Source organism: Neolamprologus brichardi, chromosome 17 (assembly GCF_056152115.1).
Source record: "Neolamprologus brichardi isolate AB-2024 chromosome 17, ASM5615211v1, whole genome shotgun sequence".
Lineage (NCBI taxonomy): Eukaryota > Metazoa > Chordata > Actinopteri > Cichliformes > Cichlidae > Neolamprologus > Neolamprologus brichardi.
In genome coordinates, this window is record NC_142120.1 from 22,101,758 (window position 1) to 22,123,715 (window position 21,958).

Consider the following 21,958-nt stretch of genomic DNA (forward strand, 5'->3'; position numbering starts at 1 on the left):
GCTTTACTGCTAAGCAGACTGATGATGGCGCACATGGCTAATGGATAATACTGTAACACAGCGGTCCCCAACCCCTGGGCCTTGGACCGGTACCGGTCCGTGAGTCATTTGGTACCGGTACTGAGAGTTGAGGTACTGAGAGTTGAGGCTCAGGTGTGAAATGTATGCTTTTCAGGGTTTTTATCGGTTTTCAGCGTTATTTTGTTATCGTTTTTATCGTTAACTCGGTTTTCCTGGGTCTTTTCTCGTGTGTTATGAATAAATCTTCTTTTTTTCGGTACCGGTACTAGTTTTATTTTGTTGTATTTATCCACAACACCTTAAAGGCCGGTCCGTGAAAATATTGTCGGTCTGTGGCGCAAAAAAGGTTGGGGACCGCTGCTGTAACAGACTAATACAACAGTATAACACAGTAACAGGCTGTCTTGACTTCAATTCTTGTGCTCTGTTCATTGTGTGTGTGTGGTGGGGGCGGGGCTTAAAACAACCTGAAACAGTGAGCAGAGGAGAGAAATCAGAGAGCTTCCTTTCTTCTCAGCTTGTCACTCAAAGCACTTTCTACACTACTCTTTTACCAAATCACACACACATTCCTACATCACTTCCTCTGTGCCCGAGGATGTTGTCCAACATTTATACATGATGGAAGCATCAGGGACAACCTGGGGTCTGCTCAGGGACTTGGGGACCAACCCACTGATATTGCAGTTGGTAGGTGACCAGCTGGATACTTGGACCACAGCCACTCTCAGACTGCTAAAACACATGAACTGAATGACACTGCGATTTCACAGTGTTTTCACTACCCCTTAATAATGTTTTGAGTTTTAATTGCACAATACATTATAAACAATACATTTTAAAACATTAAAAAATATATAATTTTAAATTAAAACTCTTATGAAGATTCATTAACCACAGAATTTTCTGGCAGTTATTTAATTGTTCAGACTTTAACAGGCCGACTGTATTTTCACTGTGATTATTGGCTGTTGCCATGTTGTCGTTTTCTCTCCCATATTTAATAAAAAGTGCATTCTGGGTAAACTTTCAAGGTTCACATCGCCATTAAAATATTTTAGATTCATGAAAGGTTTGTTTTTCACCTAAATTTGAAAGTAGGATCATTTTTCCAGCCCTGATTTCTTCAGGTTCAGAATCATTTTGTAAAGGTACGAGCCCCTGACTGTTTTTCCTGCGATGAAGCTGAAAAATGTCTCTGCTGTCATGCTTTCCATGATAACCCAGTCAGAAAATGTAATTTAATTTTAATTAAATCCCACAAGCCTTTGAGTTTACACAGAATGCATGCTTGGGTGTTATATGAATTATGAGAGAGGGGTCAAACATCCACCCAGGCATGTTTCTGCTGCTCTGCGTCACACATGTTTAAATGGTTTCAGTGGAGAGCTAGCTGATGCTAATGCTCGGTGAGTTAAACGTTTGGAAACAAGATCGTTAACGGAGGAAAGTTCTGATGTTTGTAGGATTTGGCACCTCTGGGCCACCATAGCTCGGTCCTGCAGCAGGCTGGTATCAGACGTCCCCTCTCTGCCTTTAAACACTTATTTTCTGTGTGAGAGCCATCGGCAGTATTTCAAACATACAGAGAACAGCCAGCAGCATTTAAGGGCCTCTGAGCTCTTGGCAGCTTGGCGTTCCCAATGAGCTCCGCTGGGAAGCTTTAACTGTGTGCAGTCGGAGCTCGAAGCCCTGAGAATTTAAACCAAACGGCCTTTTAAGCCCAACAATAAAATCCCTGCCATACAGACTAAGCTGCTTTGTGTGGTATTCATTTCTGGAGTTATAACCAGCTTCCTGTCACCAGTGCTGTGCATGGAGCTGCTCACAAATAACGGAAAACACGTCGCCGTGCCACTCTACCAACACACATTCTCACCCTTCACATTTCTGCAGGTCCCTCCGATTCTCACCAAAGACTGTGAAGAATTTCAATTGAGTAAGTTTCATAGAAATACAGAACCTTTGAAAACAGCATGACGGCACAAAGTGTTTAGGAAGTCTCTCCTTTTCATTCCTGTCAGGTTTCAGAGCCTCTCAGCTACGATCCAAACTCGATGATCTCGAGTGCGGCCTGATGTCATCAAACTGGAAATTAGATCCAGCACGAAGATCTGGACAGGTGGAGCTCTGAATGTTTAGAGGTTGAGGTCGGCTGAGGAGAAGGCGGCCTTCATCAGCACAAAGGTTAAGCTAATCAATAATCAGTTGAGGTGGCAGCTTTGAAATCGCTGCTCAGCTACACTTTATGTCCTGGACAACACTGCCACCGTGTGGACAGACAGCATAAGAGTGGCAAGTTCACAATTACTCCTGGGGTCAAAGGTCAGAGATCAGGGATTTGTTGGGTCTCATTACCTGAAGCTGCCCGTCAGCCTCAGCAGTTTCATCACTCTTTAAGGCTCGGCCAATAGAAACTGTCAGCTGATCGGTGTTTGATCACATTCATCAAAAACTAAAATGTGACCGTCACAAACGCCACAGTGATGTCATGTCTGGTGTATTTAGAGAGAAGGTGGATAAAAGTGCTTCAGTTCATCATCTGAGAAAATATCAAACAGGTAGAAGTCCCATTTTCTACATTTGTAAGACACCTTTAAAAGTTTAAAATCAGAATTGGATTCACGGTCCTCTTACACCCAGACAGACCATCCTTTATTTACAGTAACTTCAGTTTATCTGATGAAAGTTTTAGCTCCAGAATATTAATTTATGTTAAGTTTGAAGCCATGTAAAAAAATAAATTAAAAAAAAAAAAAAACATGAGAGGGTGGGTCAAAGTTCAGCTCTTTAGATCAGGGGCGTCATAAGGCCCGGGCTCCAGAACCAGCGCACCAGACAGCTTTGGAAAATAATGATGAGATCTCAGAAACTCATGTAGCAAATATGATACAAATGGCATAATACGGTTAATGTGATGTGAGGACTGAGCACCGGCAGCTCAGTGTTTGATGTTTGTGTGACAGTAAGATGGAGACAGAGACGAGGCGTCGGCTGTTCGGTCGATTCGTTTATTATTTCCCGCACAAAAACAAATACAGCTGTTTTTAGTAGAAGGTGTTTGGTCTCTTGGTGGTGAAGCGGGGTTTGTGCTGGCGGCGCAGGACCCGGTGGGGCAGGGGGAACCTGATCTTGGAGTCCTGCAGGGAAACACAAAAGTCACATGACCAGACATTAAAGCGTCAAACAAAGCCGCTAACGGTCGTCTGTCGCCAGCTTCATGACCGCCAGGTTTAAAGATGGAGGCTCGAAACCTGGAAGAGGAATCTGGCCATTGGTGTGGCGGGTTTTCAAGCTGGAGCTGACAATGGTGGCAGCAGCCCAGAGAGAGTCCCGCCTCCTGATGACGGAGGGCAGCGAGAGGAAGACTTACGTGGAACTGCTTGATGGCGGGTCTGCGACACTTGTTGGCGGCGATCACCTGCACCTTCATGATCTGGATTGAGTGGGCACGAGCACGATGGCGAGCTCCCATGTCACGATCTGAAAGAGAGGTTAGGAGGCAGAGCTTAACAAACAGGAAGCAGCTGCTCTGTGCAGACATCTGTTGATAAAACCTTCCACACCCTGCAAAATTAACGGTTTTTAGGGTTTAAATAAAAATTAAACCCTAAAACGCTCAGACGTCACCTGCTGCTCTTTGTTTCTACTAAGGTTAGATTTTTAGATTCAGATGTGAGCGAAATGCTCGCCTTCCTGCTCGTTAGAGATCATTGATCAGGTGCTGGAGGAAACAGCAGCAGTGATGGAACAATAATAGTTCAGTAATTTTAGATGTTTAAATTAATCCTGTTAAATAATCCAGATGATGACATTAATTCATCATTAAGCCTAAAACCTCCTTAGAGGCAGGAGTTACGTCCACGCTCAGGTGTTTGACCACCAGCTGTCAGCTCAGACCAAACACACCACAGCGCTGACACACACAGCTGGGTTTAGCAGCTCAAACAAAAACCAGTGAACAGGAGCTTCAGAGCGCTCGTGCAATGACACGTGAGCTCAGCTGGACGTTGGAGCCAGGAGGTCCTTAAAACCGTGGAGAAACTGCAGAAGCACGCTCAGATGCCATGAAACTACAAAACGGAAATGATTCTGCAGATTTACTGTCCGAGGTTTCCATCGGGGCGTCCTTAGCAGAGAAATCCTCACGATGTAGAACAAGTCAGAAAAATTTAATCTGGCTGCACGCTGACCGCCGTTAATTTTACTGGCGAAAACATTTCAAAGTTTTCATCAGCAAACTTTTTTCCTGACAAAAACACAACGATCAATATATCTGCCAGGAAAGCACAAAGCCAGCTCCTCATTTCTCATGAAAACACGATAAAAGGTCAAAATCTGAAATCATCTTTAATATTTTGCTGCTGTGAAAAACAGAATTCCCACTTTTGGGATTAACCATAAACCAAGCAGATCCAAACCTGATTCTCACCGTGATCCAGGTAAATTCGTCTGATTTCTAAAAACAGATTCTAACAACAGAGGTGCCATTGAAGCGGCGCCTCGTCGGCCCGCTGTTAGTACTCACAGCACTGAGTGACGGCTCCAGATGTGGTGAGGTCCCTGTACTCTCTGTACATGTTGTGGGTGCCGCTGCGGGAGTCGTAGCGAAGCCAGATGCCGAAGTTCTTCACCTTCAGAGGCGTCTTCTCGTTGACCTGACCGGAAAACACGACGAGCCATTAGACGATGTCAGAGTCGCTAACAAGGAAAAAAGAAACGAGGGTTAAACAGAGACTCACCAGGCCGCAGTAGACGATCTCTCCAGATGCCTTCTTCATCTTCCTCAGCTGAGAGACAAAGTACCAGAAGCGAGACTTGGCTACAATGTGGTTCGGGGCGAAGATCCTCATCCGGTAGAGAGGGGGGGCGGGGTTCTTAGCCGAGGGCAGCAGACGCCCAATGACCTTATACTCCCTAAGCTGTGGGAAGAAAATTAAGATGCGTCACATGTAGGTAAAATGATCAAAGCAACAACAGCAAGACAACAATAGGACATGTTGATCCCTGAATTCACTTTCAGAGGCACGACAGCAGCAGAGAAAGGCGACAAGGACCAAGTTCCTGTTCGCACGCCAGACAAAATCACGCCACAAAAACGGCGTGACCTTTGGGTTTGGGTGCGTACGGAGACATCACAAATGACACACAAGCTAAAAATAACATTGCTCACTTAAACATCACCAAAAACAAACTAATAATAAAATAACAGTTTCATTTTCGTACTGCAAACACTCAAACATGATTAAATTATCATTAAACTGACGGATCTGAGGTGTGTGTAGTGACATTTTGGATAAAAAAAAAAAAAACAAAAACAAAACTTTAAAATGACTTCAGTTTTATTGATATCTTAAAACTTTTTTTGAAGAATTATATTTTAAACTACAAATAACACAATCCTCTAAATTTTTTGTGTTTTTCTATTAAAAACAAGAATCCATAACTGTTTCCTTTTATCTTATACTTCCTCGGTGTTAGGTTGTTTTTTTTTGCTGTCATTAGCCGAAATCTTTCTTAGCATTTCCTATTTCTATCACCACCACAGGTGTGCACACCTGCCACTGAATTACTCAGTATCTGGAGAAAACCTTAAATTGCGCTTTTTTTTAAAGAGGTTCTGCAGCCGCTCCATTCAGTGCTTTCTATACGGATTAAAGGCAGTTCATTGAGTCCGTGTTTCAGTTTGTGCTGCCAAGCCTTTGTGTCTGTTTCTGAACACTTTATATCAACTCCAGTTCTGACCTACAGTGGAGAATAACTGCTGTGAGCTGGAGGAGTTTTTACGGTACTCAATCACTGACCGCACTCGCTTTGAAAAAGCAGCGATTCTAAAAAAAAAAAAAAAAAAAACTATTTAAGCCTTTTAAAAAAAGCTTCATAAAGTCCCAATATTTATAAAACAATGATAAAAAAAAAACTACAGTTCCTACTAAAAAACCGCCTCACTGTGCCTGGTTAAAAAGCACGCCGATAGCTCGGGTTAGAGATGAACTCACATTAGCTGCTAACGTTAGCTTCTACTAGCGCAAATCAAGCTGCGCTGAAATTAAATCAGATTAAATATGATCAGTGCTACTGCTGGACCGCTGTCCACACCTCAAGCCGAGCTCATTTTCTCAGTGAAGCCGTGAGAGATCGCACTCTCTCCGGCTGCAGCCCTCAGTTTGAGCCCAGTCCACATGGTGCTGACGCCATGTTGTAGACGCGAACACACCGGGGTGAAAAGACTCAAATTGCCGCTTTAAGTCGCACTTTATGGCAATAGCTTAGCACGAGCCCCTCAAAGTAGACGTTATTTTATTAAATGTGCTGTTAGAAGCCGCGTGTAAAGAGTGAAAAAGTGTAAATTTAGGGTTTACGTACTGTGCCGGACGCCTTCATGGTGCCTCTCGCTCACTGCCACAGTAAAAGAGGAAGTAGCAGGGCGGAGCATGCGCACGTCAAATGGAGGGCGGAAGTTCCTCAGAGGTGCCGTCCGAGTGGAGTTCCCCCCAGAAACTGAAGAAGAAGAGTTATTGACCCATAATCTGTCAAACATCTGTCAAACAATCTGTGTCAGCGATGGTATGTCTTCATTCTGAGGCTAAAATCTGTTTTTAATGAATATCTGAGAGAGAGTCAAATACAACTCAGCAGCCCTGAGAGGAGGGTTAAATGGCAGGAAGCTCTGGACTGATTATAATACAAGTGATTTCTTTATTTTAAATATATCCTCTTTATAATCCTGCAGCGTTTTACCAGAATAATCATAAACACTGGACATCAAACACACAGATGTATGTTTACATATATCTGTCTATATCTTAAATAGAAAGATATAGTGCTTATCCCTATATCCTTATAAGAAAGATCAGGCTTCCTGCTGTTTAATGAACAGCAGGACGAGTCTTCAGTCAGCACATCAAAGCACAGAGGAGAAAACAGGCTCGTGGTTCAATCCCCGTTTAGAAATACTGTTTTAAGACCACAAAAATGTTACAAAATAAAGAGTTTGACCAAGCTGGTTTTTCCACTGCAAGCAGGTGGAGCTGAAGAAAGAGGGCTCCACACTGATATGATCCATATGAGAGTCGATCACTCTTGATTATTGATTTATTATGTCAGCTCTGATTGGATGCCTGAGTGTGGGAGAATCAGCTGTCAGCTGTGTCCTGTCATGTGCTGTCTGAGGGAGCACATCTGTCCCACATGCTCCTTCAGATGTTTACCTGCTGTAAAGGTGTGATCTGAACTCTTAAATTCAAATTAAAGTGTGCACTCTTTTTTCCTGTGGCATGATTATTGTCATCACACGGTTACAGGTGTTCACATACTCATGGAATCTTTAACCTTGTATAATTAGAAGAAGAAGAAGAAGAAAAACAAGAAGAAGAATGTATTATCTTGGCAAATGTATTCTTTAGTGTCTTTTGACTTCATAAGAAACAGATCTAATAATCATGGTCTATGTGCTTGCCTATAAAAGTTCATCTTTCCCATACTGAACCCATCTTGTGACTTTCATTAAAGAAAACAAACTAGATGTTAAATCTGTAACCTCAGGAACAACACAAAGGGCCTACTGTGTTTTCTGTCCTGTTATTGTCACCTTTTAGCCTTTTGTATGCCTGATTTAAAATAAACAAAGCGGTCTTGATTCAACATCTCCATGTCAATGAATCTACTGATCTAATGAAGCAAAGGCTGTGTAAGACAGAGAAAACGACAGTTCCAGCCGAACTTTAACTTTTAACCTCAGAATTAAATCCAGCCAAAATTCAGTCTGAAGCTTCTCTGCAGTCTGACAGCTTCACTGAAAAAATACATAAATAAATAAAATTAAAAAATCAAGAAAAGATTGCACAAACAGAGGAATTAAAAATGCTAATGAAATGTTCAAAATTAGAGTTAGGGTTTGCTTGTTGGATCACTTGTTTTTCTATTGTGAATCAGTCCACTCCTTTTGAATTGATGTGTGGAGCTGGCTACAGCCCAGGGGAATTCAGTTACCACATTTGACGGTAACTGTAGTTAAACTTGGGATGCTTGCTGAGAACCCAATTTAGACTTTGTGATTAGGACTGTCTTGTTACTGGGAAACATTTTTATTCACAAATGCAGACATTTCAAAGCTAAACCATGTATAAATAGATGGCTGAATGATCTTAAACTCTTGAGTAAGTCGCTAAAACATGTAAATGACAAGAAAGCCTGTAAACTTGTTGTACTATTCAATAAGTTCAGTTTATGTTAAAAGGAGGCCTCTCTATTTGAGATGTGGATCATGATTTCCCTTTTTATTCTCACGGTCTATGCCTATACTCTCAGATTTTATATTGCCCTTTTCTTTCTTTCTTTCTTTCTTTCTTTCTTTCGCTTTTCTTTTTCTGTTCTTTTTTATCTTGTAGTAATGCTCAACCGTAACAACAACCGTTTGTTTTTGATAAATAAAGTTCATTAAAAAAATAATAATTAAAAAAAGTGCACGTTTTGCTGACGCAGTGACGGCGGACCCTCTTCCGGGTCACGCGCGGTGAGCCGGAAGTGATCGTGCGCGGACACGCTGCGTGCAGTGGTACTCCCGGCGGCTCTGTAAGGCGCTGACGGAGAAGAACCACCGGAGGAGGACGGTTTCATTAAGGTAGGATCTCATTCTTCTTCTCCCCTCTGAGCTCTGGCTGTGAACTGCAAACGGGGCTGAGGCCTGCTGAGTTTTTTTGCGTGAGGCTTAAGTTGCTGTGGAGCTCGCGGAGCCGCGGGCAGGTAGCCTCACCGGGCCGTCATAAACCGGGGAAGAACCTCCCTCGGCTCCATCCGCTCCCCCGCACCGTCACAGCCGATCTAATTAAACACCTTCGGGTGAAGTCGGTGGGGTTTGGTGGAGTTTCAACCATGCGAGGAGCGCCCTCCGCCCGCCCGCGAGCTCAGTGGCTAGCAGGCTAGCTGGCGTTAGCAGCTAGTTTGTTCCGATGTGAAGGTGTTAGCTCGGAGCTAACTGACGAAGGTGGGCTTTATCAAGGAGCTGCGACATGGAGATATCCGCCTGGGGCTCAGGTGTTCGGTAGAGATGAGACCGTGTGCTATGGGTGGTGTTTCGGTGTAAACATGGAGGCTGGAGTATTGGCCCCGTGTTGCATCACCCTCGGTCTCCGTCGTCCACAAACGCCACCCGAGCTGTCACTGCGGGCAAGAGCACTGCCAGCTCACCTGGACTGACTATCAGCTGGACACCTATTTACCTGTCATAGTACATAGCCCCTACATAGCCAACGTAATTCAGTCTGTAATTTTGATTAAATCTGTTTTTATAAGAACGCTGGAAAAATTCTCTAAATTGGGCCACAAGTGAATGGAGTTTGGTGGAGAAATGCCCGTTTTCTACAGCAGATTACCCATGTGTTATTACTGTACAGCAGTGTACACCTACTCGACCACGTACTTGGTTAATTAAAAAAAACGAAGCTGATAAGGTTAAGAAGAGCATCCCAACCTTTCTTTACTGAAATTTAATAAAAAGTGAATGGAGTTTGGTAGAGAGGTGCCCTGTTTATACAGCTGTGTTTATTCTTAATCAACCCACCCTTGCTCACATGTTTCACTGAAACTACAACCTAGATCTGATGTGTTTATCATCACTACAGTGCAGAATCAAATTTCCACTAATCTGATAAAAAGGGAATGGCCTTTGGAAAGAGCCATATCTCTGGAGCCTTTCTTTTTGAGTTATTACTTTTATCTGACAACATCAGTCACATACTTTGAGTCTTTTATTCATTAAATTTGTATTTACAAACAGCAGCAACAAGTCTTAAGTACACAAAGGAAAGAATAACGGACAAGATTAAGAAAAGGGATAGAAATAAGCAAGAAGAGGCAGAAAAGGGAGAGGAAGAGTTTTTAAAAATGGAGGAATCAAGGGGAGAAGGAAGGAAGTAGGATATGAATGAGGGAATATAACTAAAGTAGGATGAAGGAAAGGAAGGACAAATTAAAAGAAATAAAACTTTAACGGCACTTGGATGGGAGCAAGAGATGAAAGAAGCAAAGTTTTTAATTAAATGTGATGTGTGTGGGTTTTTTTTAATGGAGTCCATTCACTTTTTATTTAATGGAGTCTGTATGTTTTCCTGGGATTTCTGATTAATTGCTAAAAATAAGTCTCTTGTGCTTCTTTAACTGTAACCTTAATAACTCTAAAGCTGATCATGTTTCTTTGGCTTCTGCTGAAACAGTTTACCTGAACAAATGACACCTGAAACCTGTAACTGCCCTTAAATCATCTAATTAATCTGCTTCAATCTCACTAACCTGTGCTGTGTTGTGACAATCGTCTCTTTCCTTGCTGCAGATGAGAGAGTTCTGGCCGGCAGCAGCAGAGAGGAGTGAACTGGCCTTGGAGGAAAGCTAACCCACGAATGGCCTGCCAGTCTGTCGCTGTAGTCATGGACGAGCAGGCCCTGCTGGGGCTCAACCCGAACGCCGATGCCCGCTACAGGCAGAGGGTGAGGCACCACCACACATCGCCACTGATACCCCCCACCCACACACCCAAAACAGTCACAAAAAGCAGGATGGGTTTACAGATGTATGAGTTGAAAATGGTTCAAAGACGACACGTCAGGAGCTGAAAGTAGTAAATCTTACTCAATGTTTGTGTTTGAGCTGGTACAAAACTGCATTCAGTCATACTTAAACACTCTGAAGATACTTCTGTTGTTCAGTTTCAAAGATGAGACACAAACCACACGGCGCAGAGCTTCCAGAAACACGACTTCTTAGTTAAAGACAGCGTTCAGGTGCTGAACTGGCCTGCTAAAAACATCTGGTGCTCCATCAGCATTTCTCCTGCTCAGTGAGTCTTTGAAAGGTGGTGATTGGTCAGCGTGTGTGGCCTCACTAAACAGAAGACAACAGGCAAACAAACAGAAATGTTTTAGCATCTGTTCTGATGTTTGCTTACCTGTGAGGTTTATCAGCGTCCAATAGAAACAAGATAAGCAGAGCACACTCAGATCAAAACCTGACATCAGCACCAGTAAACCCTCTGCGGATGTAAAGGGGCAGGAGAAGGTGTGAGAGCTGCTTGAGTAGAGCAAGAGCTGGTGATGTCATTGATGTCGCCTCTCTGTGTATTTCCAGGCTATCGCTTACTTCGAGCAGCTGAAGGAGTCTCAGGACGCTTGGGAGGTTTGTGCTGAGGCTCTCGCCAAAGGGATTTACAGGTGAGTGCCCAGCCCACACACCACAGGTGTGTTAGAGTCGTACCTGCAGCTGTTAAATGCATTTCTGTGTTTCAGTGATGACCACGTCAAATTCTTCTGCTTCCAAGTCTTGGAGCATCAGATCAAGTTCAGGTGAGAAAGAAGCTTCTTCACACGTGATCACATGATGAGTATTACCTGCTGGCGCTGCTCTCACGTGTGTGTGTGTGTGTGTGTGTGTGTGTGTGTGTGTGTGTGTGTGTGTGTGTGTGTGTGTGTGTGTGTGTGTGTGTGTGTGTGTGTTACAGACATTGCAGTTTGAGTGCTGTTCAGCAGCAGCTCATCAGAGAGACTCTGATGAAGTGGCTCCAGTTTCAGGTATGTCACAACTTTGTGCCAGTTTAAACATCACAGTAATTTTCACTGTTTTAGTTGTGCAGATTTGAGCCTCGCTCACATCTCCTCACAGACTCGCTGTCACGTCTTTCGTCTCTTCCCCGCAGCTGATGAACACTCAGCCCGAGAAGGCTTTCATCAGGAACAAGGCAGCACAGGTGTTCGCCCTCACCTTCGTCATGGAGTACATGACTCTGTGGCCCAAGTTCTTCTTCGACATCCTGTCCCTGGTGGGTCTGAACCCCCACGGAGTCGACATCTACCTGAGGACACTGATGGCCATCGACGCCGAGGTGGTGGACAGAGACATCCTGCACACGCCGGAGGTCAGAAAGCAGATTATGATGGGAAAACTTTTGGTGGTGTTTTATATTTGTTGCTGAGTTAGAGAAGGAGAGCAGGCTGATGTGGGAGGAAGAAGCCTCTGCAGGAAAGGAAACCCACAGAGCTCTAGCCCACACGTTACTCACAAAAACAGACTGGTTTCTAAGGAAGAGCGGTCACATGATCCAACAGGAAATGTGTCACAGGAAGCGTTTGTAGCTTTGGTGATGATTTCGCTGCATGTATTCCTGCAGGAGACTCGCAGGAACACGCTGATCAAAGACAGCATGAGGGAGCAGAGCATCCCCAGCCTGGTGGAGTCCTGGTTCCAGATCCTGCAGACGTACCAGCAGTCCCACCCCGAGCTCACCTGTCAGTGCTTGGAGGTTGTCGGAGCCTACGTGTCCTGGATCGACCTCAACCTCATCGCCAATGACAGGTCAGAACGAGCACGGGGAGAGGCATCGTATACATGATTTCTGACCCATGGCCATCACGTCTCACCTGTTTTTGTGTTTTCAGGTTCGTGAACCTGCTGCTGAGTCAGATGTCCATGGAGGAGCTGAGGGAGGAGGCCTGCGACTGCCTGTTTGAAATCGTCAACAAGGGAATGGATCCAGTGGACAAAACCAAGCTGGTAGAGTCTCTGTGCCAAGTGCTACAGTCAGCAGGCTTCTTCAACGTGGAGCAGGTTAGTTACCATGGATACAAGGAACACGCCCATCACAGCCTCAGAGGGTCACGAGGGTCCTGAAAATGTCTGACGGTGACTTAAAGCACCGTTCTGTTGTTATTATAAATAAATATTTCCAGCTGTGACTTAAACGTAAACATGAAACATTTCCATCGTCCATCCATCATCGTTGTTCACAGCCTGTCCAGAGCTAATCAAAAGACACCAAGTGAAGAATAGCTGCTGTAGATCATCGTTTAACACAAGAATATTTTACTTAAAGGAAAAAAGCAGCTACACTGAGGCCTCAGTTCTACAAAAACTCAGTGTTTATGAAAGGAGGATTTGGTGTTTGTGATGTCACAGATGGTCTCACAGCTGGTTCGTTAAACATGTATCAGTTTAAAAATTGATTTTGTTTTCTTAAGTTTGCAGCGCTGAACTGTTCCTGCAGAATGTGTTTCCTTTACAGCTTCATGTTTATGTTTCCTCTTCCTGTCCCCTTTAGGAGGAGGATGTGGACTTCCTGGCCAAGTTCTCACGGCTGGTGAACGGCATGGGTCAGAGTCTGGTGCTGAGCTGGACCAAGCTGGCGAAAACCGGCAACGTGAAGGACGCAGCAGAGACGCTGCAGGCCGTGGAGGCCAAAGTGCCTCTGCTGCTGCAGCTGCTGGTGCACGAGGATGACGACATCTCGGCCAACATTGTCGGCTTCTGCTACGAGTACCTGCACGTCCTCAAACAGGTGAGGCTTCTGAGGCCCGGGCAGCTTTTCTAACTTTTAGGAACAAGTTTAAAAGTGAGAACATGTTAAAAATTAGGGACCTTCGGGTCTCACAGCAGTGGTTTAAAATGTTCTGAGGTTGTTTTCTGTTCATAGCTTCCTCAGCTGACGGACCAGCAGAAAGCAAACATCGAGGTGAGTCTCTGAGCGCGCTCAGTGCATTCTCACGTCTTTATCTGAGGGCAAATCATTAAAAAGTTTTCTCGCTGTCACCATAGGCCATCATGCTCGCTGTAATGAAAAAGCTCACGTACGATGACGAGTACAACTTTGAGAACGAGGTGAGTTTCTGTTTCTTCCTCTGTGAGGGCGGGGCAGAGCGGCAGGCATTACACCTGCTGTTGTTGTTTCTCAGGGCGAGGACGAGGCTATGTTTGTGGAGTACAGGAAGCAGCTGAAGATGCTTTTGGATCGACTCGCTCAGGTTTCACCGGAGCTGCTGCTGGAAGCCGTCCGCCGCGTTTTCACCAACACGATGCAGTAAGAAATGTTTTGATTTGTTTAGAGAGGTGGGAAAAACGCAGCTGCCATGTTTCAGCTTTAATGTCTCCTCTTAGGAACTGGCAGACAGCACCCTTCATGGAGGTGGAGGTCGCCATCAGGCTGCTCTACATGCTGGGTGAGGCCTTACCGGCAGCGCATGGTGCCCACTTCTCTGGAGACACGGCCAAGACGAGCGCCCTGCAGGACATGATGAGGACAGTGAGTCACATGACCGCTCGGCTGTGGTTCGGCGTCTGTGCGGCAAAATTTTAAACGCATTTTCTTTTTGAACCCTTAGCTGGTTTCCTGCGGTGTCAGCAGCTACCAGCACACCTCCGTCGCTCTGGAATTCTTTGAAACGGTTGTGCGATACGACAAGTTTTTCATCGTGGAGCCACAGCACATTCCTGGCGTGCTGATGGCGTTCCTGGACCAGCGAGGCTTGAGACACAACAGCCCGAAGGTCCGCAGCAGGGTGGCCTACCTGTTCTCCAGATTCATCAAAACCCTACAGTGAGTCCAGCTTCACTTGCTGCACAATATCACACATTTCAGTTTCCAATGGCAAGCCGTTGCCATTGGAAGCCATGTGATGCCGTTGATGCAGCAACAGGCTTCACAAGTGTGCTCTACACCAAGAATAACTCGACCACAACAAAATGTATTGCTTACACAGAAAACAGCAAAACTACAACCTGAGAAAATATCGTTTCATAAACTCTTTGAGCTGTACCAGCTTCTTTTTAACGTAATAAAACAGAAACTACAGCTGTCATTTTGTTCACAGTAGCCATGGAAACACAAACTGTTAGATCAGATTTGTGAGTTTCTTGTGGTTGCCAGGACACATCACAAACATTTGGGACGAGTTTTATTGTCGTGTGGACGTATGTCCAGCGTCCGGAGGGGGACGCACTGAACATGTGCAAACTTTTGTATGTAAAACTACATGTCTAGCCATGTTTTTTTTTTTTAAATAATTTATAATATTTAGTCTTTTGAAATCAGATGATTCTTTTTCTTTCTATATTACCACAAAGACAAAAAAGACATGAAACGTGTGAGCAAGTTGCCCTCTGACACTGAACCTGTTCATAACTCAGGCTGGACTCAGGTTCAGTGGTTTATGATGATGGTTTCAATCTGTCGGCTTTATTTTGACCTCCAGCTTTCACTGGTGTGGCTCTCAGCTGTTTACCCATTTATTAAGATTTCTAACCTCCGCTATGGTCATGAGTAGAAAGAATGATGCTAAGGAACTTAGCCTCAATCTGAAAGGCAGAGTGAGGTGGATCTGACCAGGAGGCCCCCTCGGTGATGCGTTAAGGCCCCGAGGCGTCTGCTCAGACTGCTCCATGACAGAAATATAGAATGACACTCATTACAGTTGGATGTGAATCTAATGTAGTTAATGAATCCAGGAACGAAGAGTCTGATTTAAGGAAGAACATCCGAATGATTGAAAATACGCTCAGTTGACTTTAAAACCCAGTGTTCGTTTACCGCTCTCTGTTGGCAGTAAACACATGAATGCCTTCGTCGAGGACATCCTGACGAGGATTCAGGACCTGCTGGAGCTCACTCCACCTGTGAGTATCACAACACTGCCTCTTCTTGCTGTTTCCTCCTCCTATACTAACTCATGCATTTCTCTGTCCAGGAAAACGGTTTCCCGGCACTCCTGACCAGCGACGACCAGCTCTTTATGTTTGAGGCAGCCGGCATCCTCATCGTCAACAGCGAGAGCCCTGTGGAGAGGAAGCAGGCACTGATGAGAAGCCTGCTGACACCGCTGATGGACGCCTTCCGCCTGCTACTCGCCAAACTCCCCCAGGAGACTGAGGAGGAGCGTCAGACCGCCCTCGCCGACTGCCTGAGTCATGCCGTCGGCTTCGCCAGGTAAGAATCCATCAACGATCTATTTATTTATTATTCTGTCCACTGCCACGGCGTGCTACTCACCTCGCCACCGTCTGTGGCATTTCAGCCGGACCAGCAAAGCTTTCAGCAACAAGCAGACAGTGAAGCAGTGTGGCTGCACCGAGGTGTACCGGGACTGCCTGCAGGCCTTCCTGCCCGCACTCAGCTGCCCCGTGCAACGGAGCATGCTGCGCAGCTCCGTGCGCTCGTTCCTGCACCGCATGATCATCTGCATGGAGGAGGAGGTGCTGCCCTTTGTCCCCGCTGCCTCAGAGCACATGCTGAAGGACTGCGAGGCCAAAGATCTACAGGAGTTCATCCCGCTCATCAGCCAGATCACTGCCAAGTTTAAGGTAAGCTGCTGCTGAACCAGCACCAAACCTTCCTGCACACTCTGACTCGCCATCCTTAACAAACTTCTCCTGTTGCCACGGCAGCGGCAGGTGTCTCCCTTCCTGCAGCAGATCTTCATGCCCCTCGTCCTTGCCATCTTCGAGGTTCTGGCACGCCCGGCAGAAGAGAACGACCAGACAGCGGCACTGGAGAAGCAGATGCTGAGGAGGAGTTACTTCAGCTTCATCCAGACCATCGCAGGAAGTGGGATGAACGAGGTGATGGCCAATCAGGGTGAGCGCCACTCAGCATGCCAAGAAACACGTAGACACAGAAGTAGGATCTGAACCTCACAGGGGAGGGCTCATTCAGGGAAAGGAAGCATAGAAGGAATGATGGGAAAAGGAAAGAGAGAAAATGGATTAGGAACAAGGAAGTACAAAGGAAGAAGGGAAGGAATGAAGGGAAAAAAGAGATGGTAGGAAGAAGGAAACAAATGAGGAAAGGAAACAAGAGGAGAAAACGGTCCAGAATATTTTTTTCTTATTATACTTAAAATGAAAGAACAAGCCAAAGTTAAATGTTTTGTTTCCAGGGGCGGAGAACATGGAGCGCATCGTGTTCACCATCATTCAGGGCGCTGTCGACTTTCCCGACCCCATCGCGCAGAAGACCTGCTTCATCATCCTCACCAAACTGGTGGAGCTGTGGGGTGAGTCTGAAACATGACCTCGACAGGAAGTCGTGTCCTGTGAGAAGGAAGCTTGTTTTCTGTCACTCCCTGCTGGTCAATACAGGGTGTGAGCTTCACTCTGAGCTCTTCTTCTTCTTCTGCAGGAGGTAAAGACGGCATGGTGGGCTTCCCCGACTTTATCTACAAACACATCGTCCCAGCCTGTTTCCTGGCTCCCCTCAAACCGACCTTTGACCTCTCAGATGCACAGACGGTCCTGGTGAGTTTCTTTAATTCCACCTTTAATAAAAAAAATCTCGTTTTGGTGACAAGCCTCAACTGTTTTCTTTTTTTCAGGTTCTGTCGGAGTGCGCTCTCACACTGAAGATGATTCATCTCAAACGGGTAAAAATGTATTTTTGTGGTTGACCAAGCTTTGTTATGTGTCACCGCACTTCCGCTTGAACACGTGCTGTTTTTGTTTCAGGGACTCGAATTCATCCAGTTCCTGCAGCAGGAGTACCTGCCATCGCTCCAGGTGGCCCCGGAAATTTCACAGGTCAGAAAAGCTCAAACCCTGACGTTCAAAAATACCTCGAGACGTGTTCCTTTATTTATGTTCAGTTTTATTCATTTCAAAGTGTTTCCTTATTTAAATATGTTTAATAATTTTTTTCTTGCATTTTTTTCCCTCCCTTGATAGTTTCTTGTTGGTATCGTAATATATAGTTTGACCCTGCTGACTCTCCGTACTTTGGACGAACTGTGGTTGAACGTTACCTAGTGTTGGACGTTGGACAGGTGGGTGTGTCAGAAAGCGAGGCTAACAGTTTGTCTTTTCTTTTATCCATCAGGAGCTCTGCCAGGTTCTCCAGCAGCCTGACGTCAAAGTCCTGAAAAACTACATTAAGGTACGAGTTGTTGTTCTTTCTTGGTTTACGACCGAGTTCACCTGTTTCATTTCTACTGATGACCTTTTTTTATGTCGACAGGCGTTCTTCCAGCGAGGAAAACTGTAGGGAAAAAAACTGGAAGTTCACGGGGACTGAAGGACTCTTCACAGGAAGTGGTCATATTGCCACTCAACAATTGAAAAATACAGGACCTTAGCATAGGCGCTGCTCTTGCACTTAGAATTAAATGCATAACAAAGCCCAGCTTGTCTAAGTCGGGGACGCGGAACGAAGCCTGGTGAAACCCCTCCCTCTGAGATCAGCAGATGTGCAGGAGCGCCACGTCTGCTCAGAAACGTGGAGAACTTTGTGGACGCCATGAGGAAAGGGCTTTTTTTTTTTTTTTTTTTCTTTTTCAGGAGAGGACGCCTGTTGTCGGGAAAAGACTGGGTAATTATCCTCAGTGACCTTCTAGGTTAGAAGAATCGATAGCTTTACACTCACATTAGAAACCACATTTCAGAACAGGCTAGACTGAGTTTTATAAGAAGGAAGAATAAAAAGGGCTGACGCATTATTCTTATTTAAAATGTGGCTTTTTGTTTTGTTTTTGTTGTTTTTTTTAAACATGCTGAGGAGTGAACGGTTGGTTTTAGGTTTGAAGTGAAACATTACAGCCCAACTCAATCTGCAGATCAAGTATTATCTTGTTACCTGATCAGCCAGAGATCCTCGGCGTGGATTTTAAAACCGAAGACGTGACGGAAATAGACACCACATTTTTGTTTGCTGGATGTGGCTGACTTTTTTTTTTTTTAATTTCAGATGGAAATGAAAATGTAATGGAGGAACAAAGTGTAAATAAGAGAATAAGATGTTAAAAATGTAAATAAAATTCCTAGGTTTAGTTTCTTTTTGTTTTTTAAATATTCATTCCCATCTGGAAACCATGTGCGGAGGCCCATTTATGCCAGGGAAAAATGTAACATAAAAGTGAAAATTTCTGATTTGTGGCATCAAAAGTTTATACAAAAAATTAAATATGCGTTCTTAAAAAATCTTTTTGTTTATAAATCAATGGACTATTCATTTAAATTCACTTTCAGAATGAACATTTTATTCCAGGTATTTTCTTATAAATGCAACTTGATGAGTATTAACACAATTTTGTATTTGTTTTTTGAATTTTCTTTTTGTTCAACCTTATGGTGACTCAATGCGTAAAAATTTGGTTTCCATAGTTTCATAAAAAGTGAATATTTAAACTTACTATAAAGCGTGACTTTAAAGTAAAACTATAAATTTCACAGATGTAACTTTTACACAAAACGTTTGACTCACACTATTAGTTTTACTACTTCAATACAAAAATTATGTAAATTGAATTAATCAGTACATGGTTATATTTATTATTGCACTGACACATCTTTAAAAAAAAAAAAACATTTCGTTTGATAAATTTAAAAATTACAATTTGCAAAGGTTGCAAGTTACTCTGTTGTGACTTAAAAGCTTGCTGTGGCTTTTTGTTTGTTTTTTTTCTCGACCTTAAAGTCACAGTTTTAGGTTGTTTGAAATCAAAAATTTAACAGGTGTGATCTGAAAGTAAACATAAATATGTTTATTATTCCAAAAGTTTATCCGGTTATTAACTACTTTGATGTATTTAGTCAAACATGAGTGACCTTTTTTTTTGATTGAGTAATTAACATTTTTGATGCAGTTTCTCAATATTTTGAGGTTTGCTGTATTCAGTTAAGTTGTGAGTTTCTATGACTTTCATAGATTTTATATTATTCATATCCTCAATATATTAATTAAATATTTTGTTCTAGTCTCTTATAGTTTAACGTTTGGCAATTGAAAAATGTTTTTTCGGGGAAGAAATGACTTATTCTGAGTATTTGTACTTTTGATGCCTCAAATCTCAAAATCTAAAACTTGAAAAAAAAATCTGAATAATAATAAATGTAATCTAGCATTCAAATTGTTGTGATTTATTCAGTAAAGCTGATATGCCAAACTTAAAATTTGAATCTGTTCATCTCTAATTTGGACAACTTTCATTCCTTTTTCTTGGCATATGAGGACCGTAGAAATCGGAACTAAATCATGCGTATCTCCTGTAAAAACAGACCGTTGCTGTGTGCAGAAGCAGCTCGATTAATTTTATATTGCAGTGACAATTCAGGACAATTCATTATGCAACACTTTTACTGTGAAGGAGCTGCTAAACAGTTATAACTGTCCTGAAACAGCAACAATCTGTACAGATGGTCTTCACACCTCCAGATTTTGTGACGCCCTGGAAATATTTCCAATGTTTGAATAAGTCGGTGTGTTCATCGTAATTTGCTGTAATTTTCCTGAAACTTTGCCTTTGGACAACCTGCTGAGAAAGTGCCTGAAATTGTTGGTTCCAGTTAAAAGGGGACATCTTACACTCTCAAGAAATCCAGCGGAGAAAAAAAATCTAATCAACGATAGTATTTCTTTTTTTTCTTTAAAGAAAAGGCTCTGTAATTTACCCAAAAAGCAAATGTTTATTTGAGGAGTAACAGTTGTCAGCTGCGTATTAACACGGACTGAATTGGATGTACAGTTTGCCAATTAATGCTGCAGAACGGATTTGATGACAACAAAAATCTAATGAAATGTCATTAAATCATTGTTTACCTTTTCAGTTAACTGTAATACAGTTGTTTTTTTCTCCTCTGTGGTGAATTTAAAGATGCTATCTCTTCAAACAATATCTGATATTAATGCAGTGAAATAAAAAGAAAAACATTTGCTTTATTAGACAAATACGAATATCACATTCATAGTGAGCCTGAACTAAAATGTGAATATTTTCAGCTTTTTTAAAAAAAATCGTAAATAGTTTATTTTTGGCAGATGTGGGCTTCCATAGTCCTAGCAAAGTGCTAGTGGTGTAAATACATGGTTTAACGCAGGGCAATTGGTTTCTAGCTCTGATATAATCCACCTCAGTTCTCTGGTGATATGAAAGAACTCACTCAATGATGTTAGGTTAATAAAAACGGCCAACCTTGGCACGCGAAAACAGTTAGCTTGCTTAGCTACAAATATCTGTGGTTAGAAATTATTTTATTAGCATTTTGAACATTATGTCCCATTTATAAATTGACCAGAGTGTTGTTACCGCAACTTTAACCCAGCTTAGTATAAATAGCTAAAGAGTCCTGTTACCTAATTAAAGGTAGATTTTAGTTTTATCTGGTTTAGCTAACAAGCTAATGCTAATTGCTGCTAAAACAAAGATCTGTTATTTCTATATTTTTATCAAAAAAATCCACTATGTTATTGAAATTACTTACAGTAGTTATTAAATGTGTGGGTTTTTTGTTTTTGTCAGTGTATGCTAGGCTTGCGGTTCCTCCGATTTCAATTTTCGCATTATGTTAAGCTAGGCTAAAAGGATCTATAGGGTACAGGGGTTTTGTTTTGTTTTTGGGGTTTTTTTTTGGGGTGTTTGCGGGGGGGGGGGCTGTTTTTAAAAGGCTTCAAATGTTTTATTCCTAATCAATAACAATGAAAATTAAACATAACCATGATGATGTTAGTATATCACAAAGATGGTCAAAGCTAAAACGATGTAAAAAACAAAACAAAAAAAACAAAAACATTACAGTGGCTGCTTATACCCTTTGTAATGTTAGCTATGTTGACTGGTAGCTGTTTTGATGACACGCTGATTAGCAGTTTCTCTAATTTCGGTTCCCTTAATTTCAGTCTTTGTGCTAAACTAAACTAATTGCAGTTTGGATTTGGATTTTCTCAATTCTATTTGCAGACTGTAAATTTCTTAGCAACATATGAAAGCCACATTCCGCCACTAAAAATTTAAAAAAGGTCCCAGCGTTGATACAAAAATGCACTCAAGTTGTCTTCTATAGAAATACAAAAACATTTATTAAATGTCAGGGTTTTTTGGGGGGGGGGGGGGGGGGGGGGGGGGGGGGGTTGTTTTTTTTGTTTGTTTTTTTTCAGGTGATTTTTCTTTTAAAGGAATGTCTGTAGAGAAATTAAAACGTTCCTTCAGGGAGATGCTCAGCTGGATTTTACTCCAAGTCTGAGAGTTTACTGTTTAGCTTAGCTTAGCATAAAGACTGTAAATGACTAGCTTATCTCTGTCCAAAGTAAAACTACACCTGATGAGCACCTGTTTCTAATGACTGTAAATGAAAGACTGGAATTATTGCTTGTTTAATATCTCCCTTTCTGAAAATGCCGAATGCTCAAACACTCAGCTGT

At 43.0% G+C, this 21,958-nt stretch overlaps 2 protein-coding genes and 1 non-coding gene across 3 annotated transcripts; 1 reads left to right on the forward strand and 2 right to left on the reverse strand.

The window, feature by feature from the left end:
* Positions 1–3,018: 3,018 nt before the first annotated feature.
* On the reverse strand, positions 3,019–6,470 carry rpl18a (ribosomal protein L18a). The gene is made up of 5 exons (XM_006781051.3): positions 6,388–6,470; positions 4,764–4,943; positions 4,550–4,679; positions 3,395–3,504; positions 3,019–3,161 (listed from the first exon to the last, which is right to left on the reverse strand). The coding sequence occupies exons 1-5, from the start codon at positions 6,403–6,405 to the stop codon at positions 3,069–3,071; spliced, it is 531 nt and encodes a 176-aa protein (XP_006781114.1). The 5' UTR covers positions 6,406–6,470; the 3' UTR covers positions 3,019–3,068.
* Positions 5,017–5,148, reverse strand: LOC118454441 (small nucleolar RNA SNORA68). The gene has a single exon (XR_004843747.1). It is a non-coding gene; the product is annotated as a small nucleolar RNA SNORA68 (small nucleolar RNA).
* A 2,060-nt stretch (positions 6,471–8,530) lies between the features above and the next one.
* Positions 8,531–21,635, forward strand: xpot (exportin, tRNA (nuclear export receptor for tRNAs)). The gene is made up of 24 exons (XM_087830509.1): positions 8,531–8,644; positions 10,352–10,505; positions 11,143–11,225; positions 11,301–11,357; positions 11,513–11,582; positions 11,708–11,926; positions 12,179–12,363; positions 12,447–12,615; positions 13,106–13,342; positions 13,478–13,516; positions 13,600–13,662; positions 13,737–13,861; positions 13,939–14,083; positions 14,163–14,377; positions 15,384–15,453; positions 15,525–15,763; positions 15,852–16,137; positions 16,222–16,411; positions 16,713–16,829; positions 16,955–17,070; positions 17,148–17,195; positions 17,278–17,349; positions 17,645–17,701; positions 17,783–21,635. Exons 2-24 carry the CDS (start codon positions 10,419–10,421, stop codon positions 17,807–17,809), a joined length of 2,916 nt encoding a protein of 971 aa, XP_087686635.1. The 5' UTR covers positions 8,531–8,644; positions 10,352–10,418; the 3' UTR covers positions 17,810–21,635.
* The last annotated feature ends 323 nt before the right edge of the window (positions 21,636–21,958 follow it).

Coding starts and splice junctions, on each gene's coding strand:
- rpl18a (XM_006781051.3), bottom strand. Junction 4,680..4,763: donor AGATCGTCTACTGCGGCCTG/GTGAGTCTCTGT, acceptor TTTTCCGGTCAG/GTCAACGAGAAGACGCCTCT. Junction 3,162..3,394: donor CCGCCATCAAGCAGTTCCAC/GTAAGTCTTCCT, acceptor GTTTCCCTGCAG/GACTCCAAGATCAGGTTCCC.
- xpot (XM_087830509.1), top strand. CDS start 10,419: ATGGCCTGCCAGTCTGTCGCTGTAGTCATGGACGAGCAGGCCCTGCTG. Junction 16,138..16,221: donor AGATCACTGCCAAGTTTAAG/GTAAGCTGCTGC, acceptor TTGCCACGGCAG/CGGCAGGTGTCTCCCTTCCT. Junction 17,350..17,644: donor TGGCCCCGGAAATTTCACAG/GTCAGAAAAGCT, acceptor TTTATCCATCAG/GAGCTCTGCCAGGTTCTCCA.